Genomic DNA, 18,282 nt, shown 5'->3' with positions numbered 1-18,282 from the left:
ATAGAGCCCTTTTTCAGTCATGATTAAAAATCATGTGACAAATAAGTATTCAATCAATCCTGTCTCCTGATATTTTTGCCATGAAATGAACTTAATCAAACCGAAAGACTTGACGGACAAACAAGTTTCTTGGCCCACCTGGTAAATCTTGACATACCTGTTTCGTTCGAAATATCAACCATGAGTTCTACAGCAAACACGACACCGCTTAAAATCCAGCCTATAATTAGACTAACAAATGCTGGCTGCAAATTTTCAATACGAAAGGCGTCGGCTATTGAGTCACGCTTAGAGACGTCATCTATAAACATATCATTATTTCCCTTCACGTAGTCCATTGTACCTTGCATAAATGTCGGAATTAATCCCTTTTCAACATACGACTGTATCTGCTCAAGGAAATAGTTTGAGAGGAAAGAATTTTCTTGGACTTGGAGGGTCATGGGGTAAGTGAGCATGCACTCTTTGACTAGGTGAAAGTCCGAGAACTTTTTCAGAAATAATGGATCATCCACCTTGATGTTACCTCGGTACTTGTAGTGCAAATTTGAAACCGCTAGCTCAATAGCGTTTGATTCCACAATTGATCGAAAATTAGATAACAAATCTTTAAAACGTTTTTTGAGTGGATCCAAAGTCTCATTTGAAACATTTATATTGATAATATTAGAGAGGATCGAAGTCCCCCAAAATTCTATTGCGCACTGGTACAATATCCGTTGAAAATGGTACGGTCCTTCGATTAGTTTAGTCTTGATATCATCGTAAAATGGATAGTCCTGGAGGAGTTGCAGGGACACTTCAAGGTCCGGCGTTTGTATCATAAGGTTCGAATCCTTAAGGTCCTCCAATGTATCTATCTCTGGGTACCGAACTTGTTTGGCCAGAAGAGTTGTCATTTGACTCTGATACACCGTGATTATGACCAAAACAAAAAGAGAAACGATTAAAAACAGTAGCTTCCCGGTGAATACTCGCCCCAGTAGTAACCTGGGTGGACTCCCAACAACCAAGAACGAATAGAGATAAAACAGCACGGGTGTATTGGCGAAAGCGTGTTGCTCTGTTTCCGAGTAAAGCCTCTGGAATAGCATCCATTGTGAACGGTGGAAAGCACAGAAAGCTCCGTACAGGGAGAGAATCGTCATCAGGACGAGAAACCAGGTTTGTGGCGAAAAGCAAATGAACGGTAAAAATGACTGCGGAACGAAACTGCTACGCGGGGTGGCGAAACAGTAAGAGAAGGATTGAATAGCGGCAGAGAAATCGAACATCGAGAAATCTTGGTTCGGAGATATGCTTTCATCAAAGATGAGCATATGAAAGTCGTTTGCTTGAGCATTCTTAAAATAATCTTCCGGTGCCTGATCTGTAAAAAAATCTCTTGAAGGCCCGTATACTAAAATCTCACAATTCAGTTTTTTCGCGATTTCAAATGCTGCATTCTTCACGACTGCGTTTGATACATAAGACACCTCCCCACCAGAGTGAAACATGTTTTCTTTTGAAACGAACGCGATGTTGAGAAGTTTTCCTCTTAAATCCGGAACGAAAGTGAAATAATGATCTTCACTTATTATGTCTACTTGTGAAATGAGATCTATAAGCGGGTCATACTTGAAGCATGTGTTCCCGAAGCAAACAACTGTCCTGAGCCCCCTAAAAAAACGCCAGAAAAATTCAAAGAGAAATTTTATACGTGGGTTTTGTTTTATCGAGGCAACGAATTTGTTCCCACTTTCTAGGGTGGGCAAGAAGAATGTAATATAGTTTCTGGAGTTCCAAACGCTGTTTGAAAAAAGGCTTTTGGTATGTTCAACAACAGGATCACCTAAGATGATTGTACCGTCCAACTCAGTTTGATTGATGTGTAAGCTGAAATCGCATGTTTTGTTGACTGCTGTCAAATCAAACTCAAACAAATCGTTTTGGAAACAGTAGTGGTTCAATTTTTCAAACTTACGCGGTTTTAAGTCCACGATTCCATCGAACTTCGACGACGAGGCCAAAATAAAACTCAGAATTTCGTCCAAATCGTTTAGAAATATGATAATATTTTTAGTTGCACTTCCGTGTATTGAATCTTGTAACGTAGAATGATGAGTGATAACCACAGTTTCAATCATACTCTCATGTAAATTTTGAATTAATTCGTGAATTTGAAAATCGTCCCTGACACTGATCACATAAAAGAGAGCTTTTCCGGACAGTTCAGTTGTCTTGTTACACAGTGCGAGAGCACATGAGAGGAGGTACTCCTCTGCTCCATCTTTAGGCAGATAAAGAGCAGCAGAAGAGTGCGAGATAAACATAAGTCGTGTAAACACACATAAGCATAGTATAAAAATTGTATACATATTCAAAATAAGTTCAGCTCGTAGAAGTACCGAAAGCTCAAGTTAACACTCTCGATATTTTGTTCAATCAATTTTTTGTGTGGAGAGCCAGTATTCTTGAGCCTACGTGTTCCTTCCTTCAATGTTTAACGCCAATTTTCTGAGGAAAAAAAATTGATTATTCATGATTCTTAAATTTACCTGAATAAGTTGATTTTTTTTGTCTCGACACACACGCGACTGCGAAAAATTCTTTCTGGTGGATCTAATTTTTTTAGTTGACCAAGCATCCCCCTGTTTTCTTCCTAATTATCAGTCATCATGATTAGAACACTTACTTGTCCTTCCAGTCACAGAAGAGGGCATCGGCAGAGGTGCTAAGAAGAGGTTCATTCATGCACAAAGAAAATACATCACTTGTACGTTCAGAACAAAATTCTACATAAAAAGTCTCACTGCTTGATATAAGAATACTCGCCAGGACTGATCCGAAAATCTTTCGGCGCGTTCGGCCGCAAAGATCACTTGAGCAGGCGTGAATACTTTTTCGCAAAAGTAGAAAAATACACAGAAAATAATATGATTTAAGTTTATGCCTAAGGACCAGGTTTTAAAGGCGGAAATTGAGTTGGTAAAAAGCTGTGAAGTAATAATATTTTTTCTCGTATTATTATACTACGGCGTTTAATACCTCTCCATTTGAAAAAGAAAAATGTGAGAAGGGTGCGTTGGAGATAATGTACTTCACAGTATCCATGTTATACCCAGTTGTATAACGTGACAGAAATTTCTACAACATAAATTCTTTGGGAGAATTCAGCGGATTATCGACATGTATCAAGGAAACACGTGACTGAATTGATAAACGCGCTATATTTCGCTAATTCAGGTCAGCGTGCAGTACTGCGATTCATATTTTTTTCAGTGGTTTTTGTCAACCAAAATATTTACTATCCCATCAGTCAAAGCGGTAAATAGCGAGACCTCAAGATAGATCGGCAATGACCTGATTTCAAACAAGTATTTTCGAGCTGTAAAATGATGCTCTGTAAATAATATCGATCGAGTACAATGGATCGAGTCTATTAGAGAGGTCGGACATGAAATTTTTGACTAAAACTGCAAATTTTGATGTTTATTTCGTCACATTTAAATTTCAAGACGTGCTTATGAATAAATCTCACGAGGAAACAAATAGAACCACATTTGGAACCTTAAATTTTCATAGACGGAGTTATAAGCGTTTAAAGATTCCAAATTTGGTCCGATCAGACCTCTCCTATTGACTCGATCCACTGTGTACTCCTCCTTGAGTATAGATGGGTAGCAGCTTTCACACTGAATAGTTCCTATCAATAATGATTTAAGTGATTTAAGCAAACAGATGGTGGTAGGCAGGACATTTTTCGGAAAGGATACTCACTTTTTCCGAATCAATGTTCATCAATTAGGCTGTTTTCCTGGGGGTTTTTTTTGGTCATACGTGTGCGCAATTTATGTAAGTGTGAGTGAAAGTGAGGGGGTGTGTGCGTGTCTCGTAGGAGATGATATATTAAAATTTCCAAGGAAAAGCCCAGATCCGTACAAACAACAAAACTGCACGAGTTGATCACTTTTTAGAGCTTTATCTCTTCATTAACCAAGAGAAAGAAAGTTAATTTTGAAGTAAAAAGTCCATAATACTTCTACTTGATGTTATCTTGCCGAAAATTGTAACGAGTCACAACGCATTAGCATTGGTAACATGCTAACATGTGACTCTGGTTCCTTTTCAACCGTCGATTTGAAGACAGATTCAATCCTTCACTGAAAAAAAAATATTGCTGAAATTGCCGTGCACGCGGGTATTTCATGGCATGGTGTAGCTAAAAAACGAACGTGCAAACCATGCAGGTAAAATCGCTACACAAACAGCTAACTTACACACACGCGTGTATGTGATTTTGCTCTCTGAAAAGCTACGTCTGTTACCTTTTTAGTTATTCCTCCCTTAAATTTCGCTATTTTTCCGTTAATTCCCCTATTTCAGCGTAACAATTGAGCTATTTTTACTGTTCGCAAAGTACCAATACCAAAAAATGCAGTTACACTTCCAAGCCACTCGATGCAAGATTAACTGCATGAAGGCGCGCAGATGTAGCAAATCGGTGTAGCAATTCGTGCTAATCGTTCACTTGATTCAACACCGTGCACGGATAAGAAAGCTTTACTAAGTGAAGCAAATTTTGCTCCACCCTAAATCGGTGCATTAGCAATCCTTTTTTTTTCAGTGTTGCCTTATTAAAATCAGCAACCATCCATGTATGGACGCACCTCCTCCCCATCCTATTCCGCCAGTGGCGATTTCCAAATTTGGCAACACTGCTGCTCCCCCATTTAAATTCATTTAAAATATCGACTATTTTACATGCATTTAAATGGAGGGGAAAAAAGTGATGCCAACTTTCAAAAATCGCCACTGCATCCCTCGATATGAAAAACCACACATTAATACCACGAGTTTGGTTGCGCCTGATAAGAAAATTATTTATGTTTTAATTTTCATTTCTTGCCGACGCAAGAGCACATAACTTTTGTTTTCTTTTTTATCATTAGTTTTACTGTGTAACAAAATCGGTCAAATAGATACGTTACTATAAGTGAACAAAATTTTGTCTGTTACAGATTGATGTCCGACTGGCCTCATACATAAATGCAGAAACCTTTAAAACCGAAGGTATGGACATAAAACATGAAGGCGACGAACATCTCCAACCATCCGACCCGATGGTTGGCTCACCTCAACGCCCTGGTAACCTAGTTCCTGACCATCAACCGTCCACCCACGCACAATCCAAACATCTACGCCACCCTGACATCTACGTGGCGGTACCCCCCGACGCCGCTGAGCGCCGAGCGGTACCCCCCGTGATCTGCTACCCGGTCGACACACTCCCCCGCCCGAACATCACCGCCTACCGCTCCGCCCGCGAGTCATGGACCCTCACCCACCGCCTAACAATCCCACCGCGCGACGCCGCCTGTTTCACGATCCCGAAGGGCCACTTCTTCCGTATCCGCTGCGTAGGCGGACCCCAGGTCGGCGATCTAAACCTCTTCAACGCCTACAACCTAGAGGAGCATTTCTACTCCGGCAAAACGCGCGCTCTAAACCGCACCCACGTCAGCATCGGCGACCACCTTTACTCCAACCTCCCGTGGCTTCGTCCACTCGCGACCATCACCGACGACACCCTCGCCTGGTACGGGATCGACGCCTACGGCGGCGGCGTCCATGACGTCATCGGCACGCGCTGCGACCCCTACACCCACCGCCTACTCAGCGGCGGGACCTACCACCGCTGCTGCCACTCCAACCTTACCCGGGCCTTGTCCGCCCACGCTGGGATCCCGCTCGCGGAGGCGGAGCGTCGCGTTCATGACGTCTTGAACGTCTTCATGTGCACGGGGTTCACGCGGGACACCGGGCAGTATTTCATGAAGGCGTCCCCGGTGAGGCCTGGAGATTACCTGGAGATGTTCGCGGAGATCGACCTCCTCGGGTGCCTGTCAACCTGCCCTGGAGGTGACTGCTCGGAGGTTCATTCTTCCGACCGGGCGAGGTGTTACCCGCTTGAGGTGGAGGTGTATAGACCTGCTGAGCCGCCGGAAGGATGGAGCCCGCCTGAGGCCAGTGGCTACGATAGGAGCCATGGGACGACTTGAGTGCACTCATCTAAAGTGCACGTAGTCTGCTGTGCTGAGTAAAAATGCCGTATGAGCATTCAAATGTTGCCACATTGCCTCTCAGAGAATAATAATTTTTTATTTTTTGAATTTTAATTTTTTTTTTTTAATTTTAGAGAAAAAAAAATCTGCGACTCTTTAATGTGTTCGCACAGAACGGTTCATCAAGCAGGAACCCGTTACTCACTATATGTATGATTCAAGGCCTCGTACTTATTTGTTGTTTTTTTTTTTTTTTTTTTGGCTGCCCGAAGAAAAAGTGGATCAAGTAGCAAGCAAAAACCCTGGACTATCAACCGAATAATGTCAAATAGTCGTGCGGAAAACTTACACATGTACAGAGCATAAACAATGAATTTATATTTAGTCATTAACGCAATTAGGTTTATCATGATTGATATGAATTATCGTTTCGTCAACCTTACCGTATGCATGTTCTCTCGACACGAACCGTTACATATTCTTCCTCTGTAATTAAAAATCTCAACAGAAACCTTGATCCCACCCACGGACATGATCCGACCGTGTTCCATCCACGATCACACACAACGGTGCTTGACAGTGGCGTGGCGTGCTTTGCGATATATCGATTGATCGACCATTTAAACCTATGGAAAAGTATCGATAGACAGGGTGTTCGCAGCGAACACCTTAATAATCGATTATTTACCACAGCTTCAAATGGGGAAATATCGATAGATCGCAAAGCACGCCAAGCCACTGGTGCTTGATCAAAGTTTACGAAGTGCATTTCCTCATGAGCTTTGAGCTCCAATGAAATGCTTACATTCTGGGGCTAATTGAAAAATGGACATGCGTGGTTTCAACATGGGCTGTTTTAATATCATGAAAACGCCCCGCTGAAAACGAACGTGTCACATGATAACGAGTATCGTTTCTCTCACGAAAGAACGTAACTTTGTTTCAATGTTGCCAAATTTCCCTGGCAAATTGCGTTTGTACAAGGAGTATCTCGGGCTTTTCTAATTGAGAATTTCCCTGATTTTTCCTCTGATCTCGTGCAAAAATCATTAAAAATTTTGGACAAAAATTGCACGGGTATATTTTTGAAAAATTGAATTGTTTTGGTCGATTTTGCAACCTTGGGATGGAGTTGCGTTCCTTGTTCGTACAGGAAACGACGATTAAAGCGCCGCACAGTGGATCCAGTCGCTAGGAGAAGTCGGACAAAATTTGGAAACTTCAAACGCTTATAACTTTGTTTATACAAAACTTTGAGGTTCTAAAAGTGGTTCCATTGGTTTCTTCGTGAAATTTTCTTCTTGAAGCACCCCTTAAAATTCAAAATGTGACGAAATACACCTCAAATACGCAGCTTTAGTCAGCGATTTCATGTCGACCTCTTTAATTGAATCGATCCACAGCCGCGCCGAGAGACTTTTCCGAGCGAGCTGGCAAGCCGGGGAGACTCGACTGGGAACGCACCGACGTAATCCAATAAAACAATTGGTCTCGCGTTGGCGAAAAAGGAAGGATGCAAAAAAACGGACGGCAATAAAAAGGAGAATAAAAAACCGCGGAGAGATATCGATAAGAACTTACACGCAGTGAGAAAAACGTAAAAGCTAATTAAGTACCTGTTAAAAAATGAAGCGACGGGCAGGGTGGCAGGAAAGGCCGGGGAAAAATAAAAATAATAAAGAATAAAATAAAAAAGAGCCAAGAAGCGTCGGCCGGTGGGAGACGCGCGAGGGGTTTCATTTTAGATGTGTGCGAGGAGATAAATTCATCTACATCGAAAAGGAGGAGGAAAGAAGACCAATTTGCAGCGCATGGCTAAACTTCCCCTCCCCGCCCGCCCTCGGTGTCGTAGTGCACTGCTGCGTTCACACCGTTGTGATGGTACCGCCGACTGCACCGAGGCCCACGGCCCGCGACCCACTCCGAAGGCCCGTGGCCACCACCGTTTTCAAATTTCTATTATTTTTTAAAAAAAAAAAAATTAATCGCTCTCTTCCCCCTCAAGTCCAACCTGAAACTTCACTGAAAAAAAAAATTATGGTAACATCTATTGGACGTATTTATGCTAAATGGAACTATGTGCAAGTGAAAAGATGGGGTGTGCTCGTAGTGGTCGGGCCATAAGAATGAGTGGGAAATATAAAGCGCCAGTGACGTCAGCGGCAACGACGAGAGAAACGACGATCAACGACGCGGTCTTTAACTCATGAGCCCTGTCCACAACGCTCTAGATACACGCCCACGGCTCTCGAGTTAGCGCTCAGTTCCTTTTGATTTAATTGAAAATCCTGCTTTTCCATTTTCTCAAAAGGAACTGTATCCACTCTTACATTGTTTCTTATGCTTCCTCTACGAGTACACCCCATCTTTCCACTCCGCACAGTTTCTTTTAGCATAAATACGTCCTATTTTAAATCTACTTGATTTTTTACACAGTTATACTATTTAGTGAAGATAACCAGAATTATGGTAGTATTCACGAGAACTCTGGTGATACTTACCGCAATATGGTAAATGCTACCATAAAGTCTGGTGTTTATTACCATACTCGTATCACTGTGTCAGAATATGGTGACATCTACCATATTTTTTTTTCAGTGTCCACTCCTCAGGACCAAAGTGAAAAATATTGCCTTTCTTGGAATTGAAATTGACGTGAATGTCCAGGATGCAATTTATGAGCCAAGAATCAAAAGACGCAATCTTCATTCCAATGTCTAAAATTTTTTGTCTAAATTTTTTTTTTTTTTTTTTTAATTTCTAAGGAAGGGTGATCAATACTGCCGTGCTGAGGAAAACGCCGTGTGAACATTCGAGAGTCGCCAAATTTCCTCCGATGAAATGTTTATTTTTGAAGAGAGGCATGAATATTTTCTCCTAATAATTCAGATTTAGTTGCAAAGAAAATTCTCTGAATAATTGAACGGAAAATATTCGCGCGATCTCCTGAAAATTCGTATTTAATCGAGGGAAATTTGGCAACTGACGGATGGATACTATTGGTACATACGTTGTTATTGGTACATACTTTGTTTTTAAACTGAGCCAGAAATTTTAGTTCCTGATTGCTATATGTAGTCTAAAGACTTCGTGCCTAAAATACTGTCATAATTTTCTTGCTAACAAATAGAAATTTCTTGAAAAAGGATAGAAAATAGAAACTCGCCTGCTCTTTATGTAATAAATTAAACTGATCGCCAAAATTTGTAGACAGCGCAATGAAGATTGCAGGTTTTCATCATAAACGCTTTAATTAATGACTCAAATTTTTTCTGACGTCACACTAAATTATTCATAACACGTGTTGTGAACCTTTTATTATGGGTTCGTTGCTTACGTTGCTTACAAGGAGGTATAGGAGCCTTGGTACTTTCAATGATCATACACCAAAATCATTGCTTTGCGATATATCGATTGATCTGCAATTTGAACCTATGGAAAAATATCGATGAACAGGGTGTTCGCAACGAAAACCTTGATAATCGATGCCTTACCACAGCCTCAGATGGGAAAAATCGATAATCGATCATTCACGCCTGAGAAAAAATGACGTAGAGAGCAGTTTCAGTCGTCGCCAAGTGTTATTTGATAAATACAAATTTTCAGAGAAACTTGTAAATATTCTACTTTTAATTTTTTAGAGAATTTCATGCAATTAAATCTAAATTATTGAAAATTTGAAGGAATATTTTTTATACATTTTTAGCAAATACATCTTTCGAAAGAAATTGCGGACAATGTTTGAATGCTTGCTTATACGACTTTTTCCCTCAACGTAGCAGAATGGATTCGACCGTCTCGTCATCAGATTTTGGTAACAAGTGAAGAGGTAGTACCTGTAATTAAAACAAATTATGTTCTAGAAATAACCGACGAAGTGCGTATATTCTGTGAAACTTGAGACTGATGATTTATTCAATAAATTTTGCAATTACAAATTGATTGGAACTGATTGTTGTTTTATAAAATATATTTTAGAAATATAAACTTATTTTTATTGTTGCTATTTTTCGTTGCTCAAGTCATTTATTCATTTCCTCGGGACCGTTTACGAGGGGGGGGGGGGGGTGCCTCAGAGCACGAGGAGACTTTTCTAGATGCGACAGAAAGAAATAATAAATTGCCAAAAATTATTCTGTAATATCTTTATTAGGAGGAAAGATAGAGGAACAAATTGTATGATGTCAATTTACTCGGATTGATGAAATATTGAAAAATACGACTGGATTTCTGCGTGCGTATGAAGAAATCGCCTCATATTTTGACGAATGAGTAGAGAGCGGATAGCTTGATTTATTTCAGCAAAAACGAAGGAGAGAGCAGGAAGTAAAAATTAAAAAGAAATTATAAATTTCTGCTCATGAGGAACTTTTGTTTCATTTCAAAACAGCACTGCTCGGCCAATTTGCGAGTCCACAAACGTTGTCGCCCCTGTACACGTACCAGTAACCCTGCAACACAATGAATAATTTTTAGACGAATAAAATAACAATTTATTTGTTAAACACGCAGAACTATACGACAGATAGCATGCAAAAGTGAAGTTTGCGCTGGTTTTATCTAATTTTCAATCTAATTATTTGTAGGGAGTTCCTACTCGGATGTTTCAGAGTTTTTTTTTTTTTTTTTTTTTTTTTTTTTTTTTTTTTTTAAATAATAATAATCAAGAAATGTACATAAATTTTTTTTACTCCTGGTCAATAATTAGATTTGGCCTCAGAGAAGTGGCTTCTACGATTATGAAATCGAAAAAACGTAAATTATAAAATTCTAGAATGAACACAGATATTGTAAAGAGAAAAAAAAGTAAAAAAAAAAACAAAATTTTCAGAATTTGATGGCGCAATAGTCTCCATTTCTCCACATGACACCATTGGGTCATGGCACATTTACGCTGTAAAATTTGACTTAATTATTACCTTATCACATTTGTCTGTGCCCCAACTGTTCTTTGCAATCCAATATGGTAAACGTTTCTTCTTGTCGTCGAACTGAACAACTAGAACATAAAAAAGGACAGCAACTTATAGATGGATAGGTACATACTTAGCCAACATTTTAGCACAGAGCGATTTTGCTTGGTTATCTTTCACAAGGACCGGGCAAAATGTAATGGAAAAAAGGGTTTCCTATTGAAAAACATCTTTCCATCCAATCCATGTATCCTTATCATATTTTAATACTTGTTCTCTGCAGTACTATGAAATTCGGGCTTATTTTGTGATTTTAACGATGAGAAGTTTTTATTCTTCTGTGTAAGTATTTCAAAAAATAGTACCAATCGCTTAACAAAGAATAATAAAAATGGTTAGGCAGGATCTGAACCATGAAATATTTGTGGTGTTGTAAACATGTTGTCATTGGTACGTTTTGATTCTACTTCTAACATTGTCTTCCTTGTTGCCATCAACACGATGTTGGGGAAGGAGTTATGATATTCGTATATTTCGTGCATATGTATATGTCACAGAAATGAACCCACATTTAGGTAAACCTAGGTTTGAGTAATTTTTTTTCCATGCGAATTCCGAAAAATTCGTCTAAACTCAGACGAGATCATCCTCTGCCGAACACTGCCGATTTGATATTCTATTTTACTATGTCAAGAGAAACTGCAAGTTTTGTCACAGGTTATACGAAATTGACGGGTGGAAATATTTTAACTTACCTTTCACGCCGTAGCCTACCAATGCTATCCCATGGTTCACCTTTGTGCTATTTTTGGAGCACCATTGTTCAGTTGGATGGGCGATACCTCCTTTGTACCCCTTCAAAAAAGAAAGTTTAATTTTTAGAAAAAAAGTAAAGAACCTCGAACTTTTCTTAGGCAACATTATGTTTTAATAATTAATGTTGGACACATGCTTCGAGTTGTGGGGTCTACTGAGGACTAATTGTCAAATCAGACATTTTGTAAAAAAAAGCCTGGGTAAATAGTCAAATATTCTCTCGCAGATTATAATTATGAATCTCCTTGCTAAAATTGAGGACAGAGTGTTTTCAATATGCAAGAAAAAGTGCTGTTCAATATTTTAGATCATTTTAGGACCAACTCAACGATTTTGTAATGAACAATGAGCATTTACCATCAAATTGCTAACGTGCTTCCTGAGATATAGGATATTTACAATTTTGGCGATTTTGATTGACGCGGAAAGAATTGCTGACAAAATTTCAGACGAATACGTAGACTTTTTAATTATTAGACTTAGAACGTTGAAAAATTGAGACCTTTTTGTCAAAAACATGTGATGCTATGGAAATAATCAAAATTTGATTATCTGCGCAGGCATTTGACATTATGATTGATTTGCCTACTATCAGCCTGAAATTTTTTTCACGGACCACGGACTCTTTGGATGAACTCATTGAGATTTTTTTTTTTTTTCCACTACGTTACCATTAGTTGGAACTGGTGGCTCTCATAGACTAAAGGGATAAATGATGGACTAACCACAGGGTTTCTCGTGATTTGCCGTTAGTTAGTCCATTACCTACCTCCTTCGTCCATTGCAACCACCCTCTTCCACCAATAGGATCCCTCCATACCCCTTCTGTCTTATTTGTCTGTAGTTTTGTCTATCAATTTCAATAATCAGCCCGCAGGCCGAGAAAAAAGTAACTGGAAGTAACCCAAAGTAACCATTAACACGGAAATTTTTAAGAGTGCGGACTTACACCCATGGCCCTGGCATCAAGAGCAATGGAGATAGGTCCGTTCTTGAAGAGGTAAGCCATCATTTTCTTCTCGTTCGTCGGTAGCATAACGTTCTTCTCAACCTCGGCTACGACTTTCGTTTTATCAAATTGGCACACTTGATCAACCGCCATGTACGGATATGAGTCCTCGTCCTGTAATCCTCCTGCCTCCGCTAAGTATTCAACGGCTGATGCCATCCATCCACCCCAACATCCGTCTGAATTCTTTTCGCAGTCAACGAGCTCTGAAAAAATAACCCCAGATGGATAACATAGTAAGAAAAACTAACCAAAATTTTTATTAATATCGGAAGTAAAATGAATCAGTGAGAACGAAAACACACCAAGTCGGTACCTCGAAAATGCTCACTTTATCACTAAGGACAGACAATTTTTATAAACGTCATTGAAGTTACCGTATCTGTTCCAACTTGGACATTTAAAGTTTCTTCGAGTACTTACTTTTAGGCGCCAAAAATATTTTTCTTGGAAGAACTTCACATTATTTGCAGTTTTGTGTGTGTCTTGATTATTTTCATTTTTTCGAGTTGGTATGTTTTCGTTCTCACCGATTCAAATACGAAGTAACACAATTCTTTTTAAAGGTAGTTTTCCAGGTGTCTAGTCGACCAATTGGACATATTTCTCTACTTCACGAAACTATTTACCAGCGGGAAAGATGGGGTGCGCTCTAGAAACCTGCATAGAAACAATGTAAGAGTGGGCGTGATTCCCTTTGGCGAGATGGAAATGCTGTATTTTAAATTCTATTCAACAGAACTAAGTGCCAACTGTATATGCGACACTCATGAGCCGTGAGCAATGGAAAAGAGCGTTGTGGACAGGGCTCATGAGTTAAAAACGTCCACGGGCGACACGGAGGCGGCTTCGTCACCTCTGACGCCACTGGCGCTTTATAATTCCCATTCATGCTTATATTAATGATATATGAAATTAATAATGGGTCTGTTCTACGCAAAAGATACAGCCATGTTTAAAGACTTTTGAAGGGTAAAATGGCACGAAAAGTTTAAAGAAAGAAACTTCCCGTAATATACAGTACATTGCCAATATGGTGGCTATTAACATTCTACACCGATTTGCTCCAATATACAAACATTGCTGCATGACATCTCAACTAGCATAAGGCATAAGCATCAACTCTTCTCCCTCAGAAATGCTAAAATAAGCACAGCAAATAGGTAACGACGAGTATCATGCTCTATACACGGAAAAGGGATGAACTGCTTAGAAGTACGAATAGTTGACGCACAGTAGTTTTGCTACTTCTCGGAAAGGAACACATGTTGATTAATTACTCTCCTAGGTGTCTCAATCTGAGTTCTCCTTCAATAGCCATGACGGCAATGTGAGCTACTTAGAAGCTCGAATAGTTGCGTGCAATATTTTTGCTACTTTTGTTCAGCCTCGGAGAGGAAATTTGTTTCCCTGTGTCAGTGTTTTCAAAATACATTGATTGATTGCTTATCTTATTAAGTGTCTCTCAATCTGAGTTCTCCTTCAATAACCGCGATGGCAATGTGAGTGACTTAGAAGCACGAATAGTTTCACGAATAGTAATTTGCTACTTCTGCCCAATTCCGTAAAGGAATGCACGCGTTGATTTGTCCGTTGCAGGAAAGAGATATAGCCATGTGAGTAGACTTTGTAGAGGTAAGATGAAGCGAAAATTGGGATGGTCGCATTCAAACAGTCTAAGATCTTTAAATATTCTATTAATTTCTCGCAATCAGCTTAACTTACCTATTGCAGGTATGCATAAAATTGTCTGGAAATTCAAGTAAAAGTGTCTCATTTAGATTTTTGTCTTTCAATTCTCTTTCAAAAATTCAATTTTTCAATCTTAAATGTCTACACCTATTTCAAAAACTCACATAATTCATTTATTTCTTAAAATCTGCGCCAAGCTATTTGAATAATTTTTTGGAGGGAAATCTAACTTACGTTGCTCAGATAAATTCACCAATTTCTTGTACTTGTTGAAATAAAGTCCTTCGATATTAGCAACAGTAGAGAAAGCCCAGCAAGAGCCACAAGCTCCCTGAAAACATTTGAAAAATTGATTTAATTTTAGCACAACGCAAAAATTTAATTAGAATAATATCTGCGTGGGTTACAAAATGGAGCATATAGCATTCCTTGGATCATATGGCTATGATGGAATCCGGTCTTTTCAAATGTTTGATTCCTTTGGTCCCATCACCATCTGAACTAAAAATGGTAATAAAATTATGAAACTAGAAACGAAATTTCTTATCAGAAAGTTGTATTACAAACCTGGTCCTTTATTGGAGTAACCCCTCCTTTTTCCCTCCAGTCGAAATTCTTCGGAGCTTTTACGTGTTTCAAACTAGGGTCGTCATATTTTTCGCCTAGCCGCTTTTTGTAGGAATTAATATTCAGTGTCAACATCTTATTACTGAATTCCTCGACTGAAAATGAGAAATAAAAATGAAACACTTAATGATGTGAGATTGAAACACTAGAGTACGGTGAAGAAAATATGAGATAAAATTCGTCTTGGATTCCAGTAAAATCTACTAGATAATCAGATAATTGCATTAGAAATTAGATAATTTTACAGTACTATAAAACTAATCAGGTTTTATATATAAATATTTTTTTTAAAAAAATGGGAAAGTAATAAAAAAAGGGGTAGTTTTGGGAATGGTGAGAGGTATTCCTGGCCGCACAGCGGCCTAAACTCTTTGGACGCCATTCAGCTGAAATGCTTCAATGATACGAAAATGAATAGCCGAGTTTCAGACTATCTGTATTTCGAAATATGTAATTCTTCGAGTTTCATAACCTAGTCCTTTCATTTCTCCAAAAATTTCAAATCAGACAGGAGTTCTGATAGTTCAAAATTCGCAGCTCAAAACACTTAGCTGCAAGAAAAAACGAAATAGGTCATTATTGATCCAACTTAATGCAAAGAGAAATTCCTATGCTAACGCCATCTGAGACCCCGGAGGTCTCCAAATATCCCTCCACAATACGCGACTTTTTCGGAAGGCTTGAGATTAATTTTTTTCTAATTTTTCAAAAAAATTGAAACCCAATTTGAACCAAAGTATCTAAAAACTATAGGGAAAAATATTCATAACTTTTCTCAAAAATTCATCTCATTTCCATGACAATTTGACCAAATCCGAAAACCATACAGCAATCAGGAACCACAATCTCTGGCTCATTTTAAAAACAACACATGTACCATTAGTTTCCCAATGTAGATAAGTGTTTTTATCTATGTGTCAGAGATTGCAGTTCCTTATTTCAAAAGTTTCACTGGAATCTTACCTGTCATATCCGAAAACTCATCGATCCCGTAGACGGCTGTTCCTTGTTCCTCTGCGTTCATTGCATCATACCGTTTCAAATTTTCTGAGAAAATTCTCAGTCTTTCTTCTTTCTCCTTCAGATTCTCGTATCGTTTACCGTATTCTCGAGTAAACTCATTGAACAATGATTTTACCGCATTGGCATCAAGGGACCCATAGTGCACTTTCTGAAATGAATACCAATTGCATTGGCTATGAGGAAGGTGGGTGATTTTCAGTTTTCTGTCAAAGATTAATTTAAACCTATTCTTACACCTATTTAAACATTTTTTTTTAATTTTTTTTTTAATTCTCTAAAGTCTTTTGTAAAGAAAACGCAGCGTGCAGGAAAAATGAATTTATCACCTGGTATACTACAAAAAATAATAATATAATGTACTCTTCTCTCAGATTGAAGATAAGTTGAGTCCGTTGACCAGTAGATCGAGACAAATGAGATTTCAACTTAGAGGTACTTGTATTTATTTGTAGAGATTTCAAGGCATAGTCACTTATTTAGAGTCATTTAGAATTTGACTCGATTTCATTTGAATGTGGATACAGAATATGCTCATTTTTAACAATGTATATAATAGAAAATAGTGTAGATAAGCATGTGAGCGATTTTTAAGCATTTATGACTGTTCCCGGGTAAAAGGGTCTCGTTAGTTCGTAGAAACATAAAATTGAGTAATTGATACCAGAATATACACAGAACAATATTGTGGATAAAATACGTCCAAAAATAAGTAACCAGAGTGGAGTTACGGTATTTCAAAGTTTGCAGTTTAAAGAACGTAATTTAGAGTGGCAGTCAGCAGAAATTTTAATACGAGTATATCATGCTCAATAGAGCACATTACCGGACGACACTGAAACTTCGCATCCTTTATAATGTAACAAAAAGAAACTGGACCTCTCATTTTATTCCTCACAAATCTTACGTCAAAATCTAATAAATTTCGTTTCTATCTGACTCAACAAAAACCTGTGACTTGAAATTTTGCTTAAGATGATCAAATTTTTTTTGAAAACCACGCGCAATTGCGCCGGTTAGTGTCAGTGGCGTGACGTGCTTTATGATATATCGATTGCTCTCCCATTTAAGCTTTTGGAAAAGGGTCGATACAGCTTAATAATCGATTCTTTATCATAGCTTCAAATGGAGAAATATCTATAATCGATCATTCATGCCTCACCACTGGTTAGTGTTAGTGATTAGAATAGTTAGTGATTTTAGAATACTCACCTGCGGTGCTACAGGGGGCAAATACTTTACACCAGCGGAAGAAAAGGTGGTATCGATCACAATGCAAAGAACCAAAAAAGAACCTAAACAAAGTCGTAAGGGTGCCATTTTCACCACTGTAAAATTCGCTTAAAAGTCTCACTACTAGAGTAAGTGAATTAAAGATTCTGCGTAACCTATATAAACGCGCATACACCGTCACAATCAACGCACTATTGTAATCATCGAGTGTTTTGATATAAATTTACCCGGTATGAGAAAGCCCTCGTTGCTAATCTAAATTGGAATATTTACGTACTTTACATTGAATTATAGGTAGAAATTTAAGTATTTCTCCGTAAATGTGTTTCACGCGGTCGAGGTGCTGCACTCACTTGATATCAAGACATGATGACGATAACTTTTCACGGAAGTAATCGAGTCTCATTGAGTCGGAAGTACTCAAGCTCAAGATTTCTCGTAAAAAATTTATCTTGTTGATATTTGCCGAACGACTGAATCAAGTTATGAATCTTCTCGTTTGGACGTATTTCTACCAAACAGACCTATGTGGAGGTGAGAAATATGGGGTGTGCTCGTCGAAGCTGCATAAGAAGCAATGTAAAAGTGGGCGTGATTCCTTTTGTAGAATTGGAAAAGCGGGATATTACATTCTATCAAACAGACCTATGTGCCAACTGAATGCGGAACTCATGAGCCACGGGCATGGCAAGAGAGCCTTGTGGACAGGGCTCATGAGTTAAAGATGCAAATCCGCGGCTCAGAGTCTCCATCGTGGCCGCTGACGTCACTGGCGCTTTATTATTCTCATTCACTCTTACGGCCAGAAAACTAACTAGCACACCTCATATTTCTCACCTCCACATAGATCTGTTTGGTAGAAATACGTCCGTTTCATCCTTGTTTTTGCGCATTAAAATCTTCACAAATTTTGGAATATTTGTGCGTC

The 18,282-nt window shown here is 38.8% G+C and overlaps 2 protein-coding genes across 3 annotated transcripts in view; one reads left to right on the top strand and one right to left on the bottom strand.

The window, feature by feature from the left end:
• Positions 1–6,156, top strand: part of LOC109030125 (uncharacterized) — a 144,360-nt gene extending 138,204 nt beyond the window's left edge. For both annotated transcript variants that reach the window (XM_072302991.1, XM_072302990.1), the window contains exon 5: positions 5,001–6,156. In XM_072302991.1, coding sequence (XP_072159092.1) covers positions 5,055–6,041 — 987 coding nt within the window. In that variant the 5' untranslated portion in view covers positions 5,001–5,054 and the 3' untranslated portion in view covers positions 6,042–6,156. The remainder of the gene's footprint in view (positions 1–5,000) is intronic.
• Positions 6,157–10,174: 4,018 nt separating this feature from the next.
• On the bottom strand, positions 10,175–17,666 carry LOC109030124 (cathepsin F). Its single transcript, XM_019040936.2, has 8 exons — positions 17,334–17,666; positions 16,065–16,272; positions 15,042–15,196; positions 14,709–14,805; positions 12,723–12,988; positions 11,713–11,812; positions 10,964–11,043; positions 10,175–10,495 (listed from the first exon to the last, which is right to left on the bottom strand). Exons 1-8 carry the CDS (start codon positions 17,439–17,441, stop codon positions 10,421–10,423), a joined length of 1,089 nt encoding a protein of 362 aa, XP_018896481.2. The 5' UTR covers positions 17,442–17,666; the 3' UTR covers positions 10,175–10,420.
• Between the last annotated feature and the right edge of the window lie 616 nt (positions 17,667–18,282).

Source organism: Bemisia tabaci, chromosome 7 (genome assembly GCF_918797505.1).
Source record: "Bemisia tabaci chromosome 7, PGI_BMITA_v3".
NCBI lineage: Eukaryota > Metazoa > Arthropoda > Insecta > Hemiptera > Aleyrodidae > Bemisia > Bemisia tabaci.
Note: the sequence above shows the minus strand (reverse complement) of the source record. Positions and strands in the feature narration are given on the sequence as shown.

What these genes read in the sequence shown, in the direction of transcription:
- LOC109030124 (XM_019040936.2), bottom strand. Translation starts at nt 17,441, where the DNA reads ATGGCACCCTTACGACTTTGTTTAGGTTCTTTTTTGGTTCTTTGCATT. An exon ending in TGAGTTTTCGGATATGACAG is followed by an intron (nt 15,197 to 16,064) that starts GTAAGATTCCAG and finishes TCTCATTTTCAG; the next exon opens with TCGAGGAATTCAGTAATAAG. An exon ending in GGTAGGCTACGGCGTGAAAG is followed by an intron (nt 11,044 to 11,712) that starts GTAAGTTAAAAT and finishes TTTATGTTCTAG; the next exon opens with TTGTTCAGTTCGACGACAAG.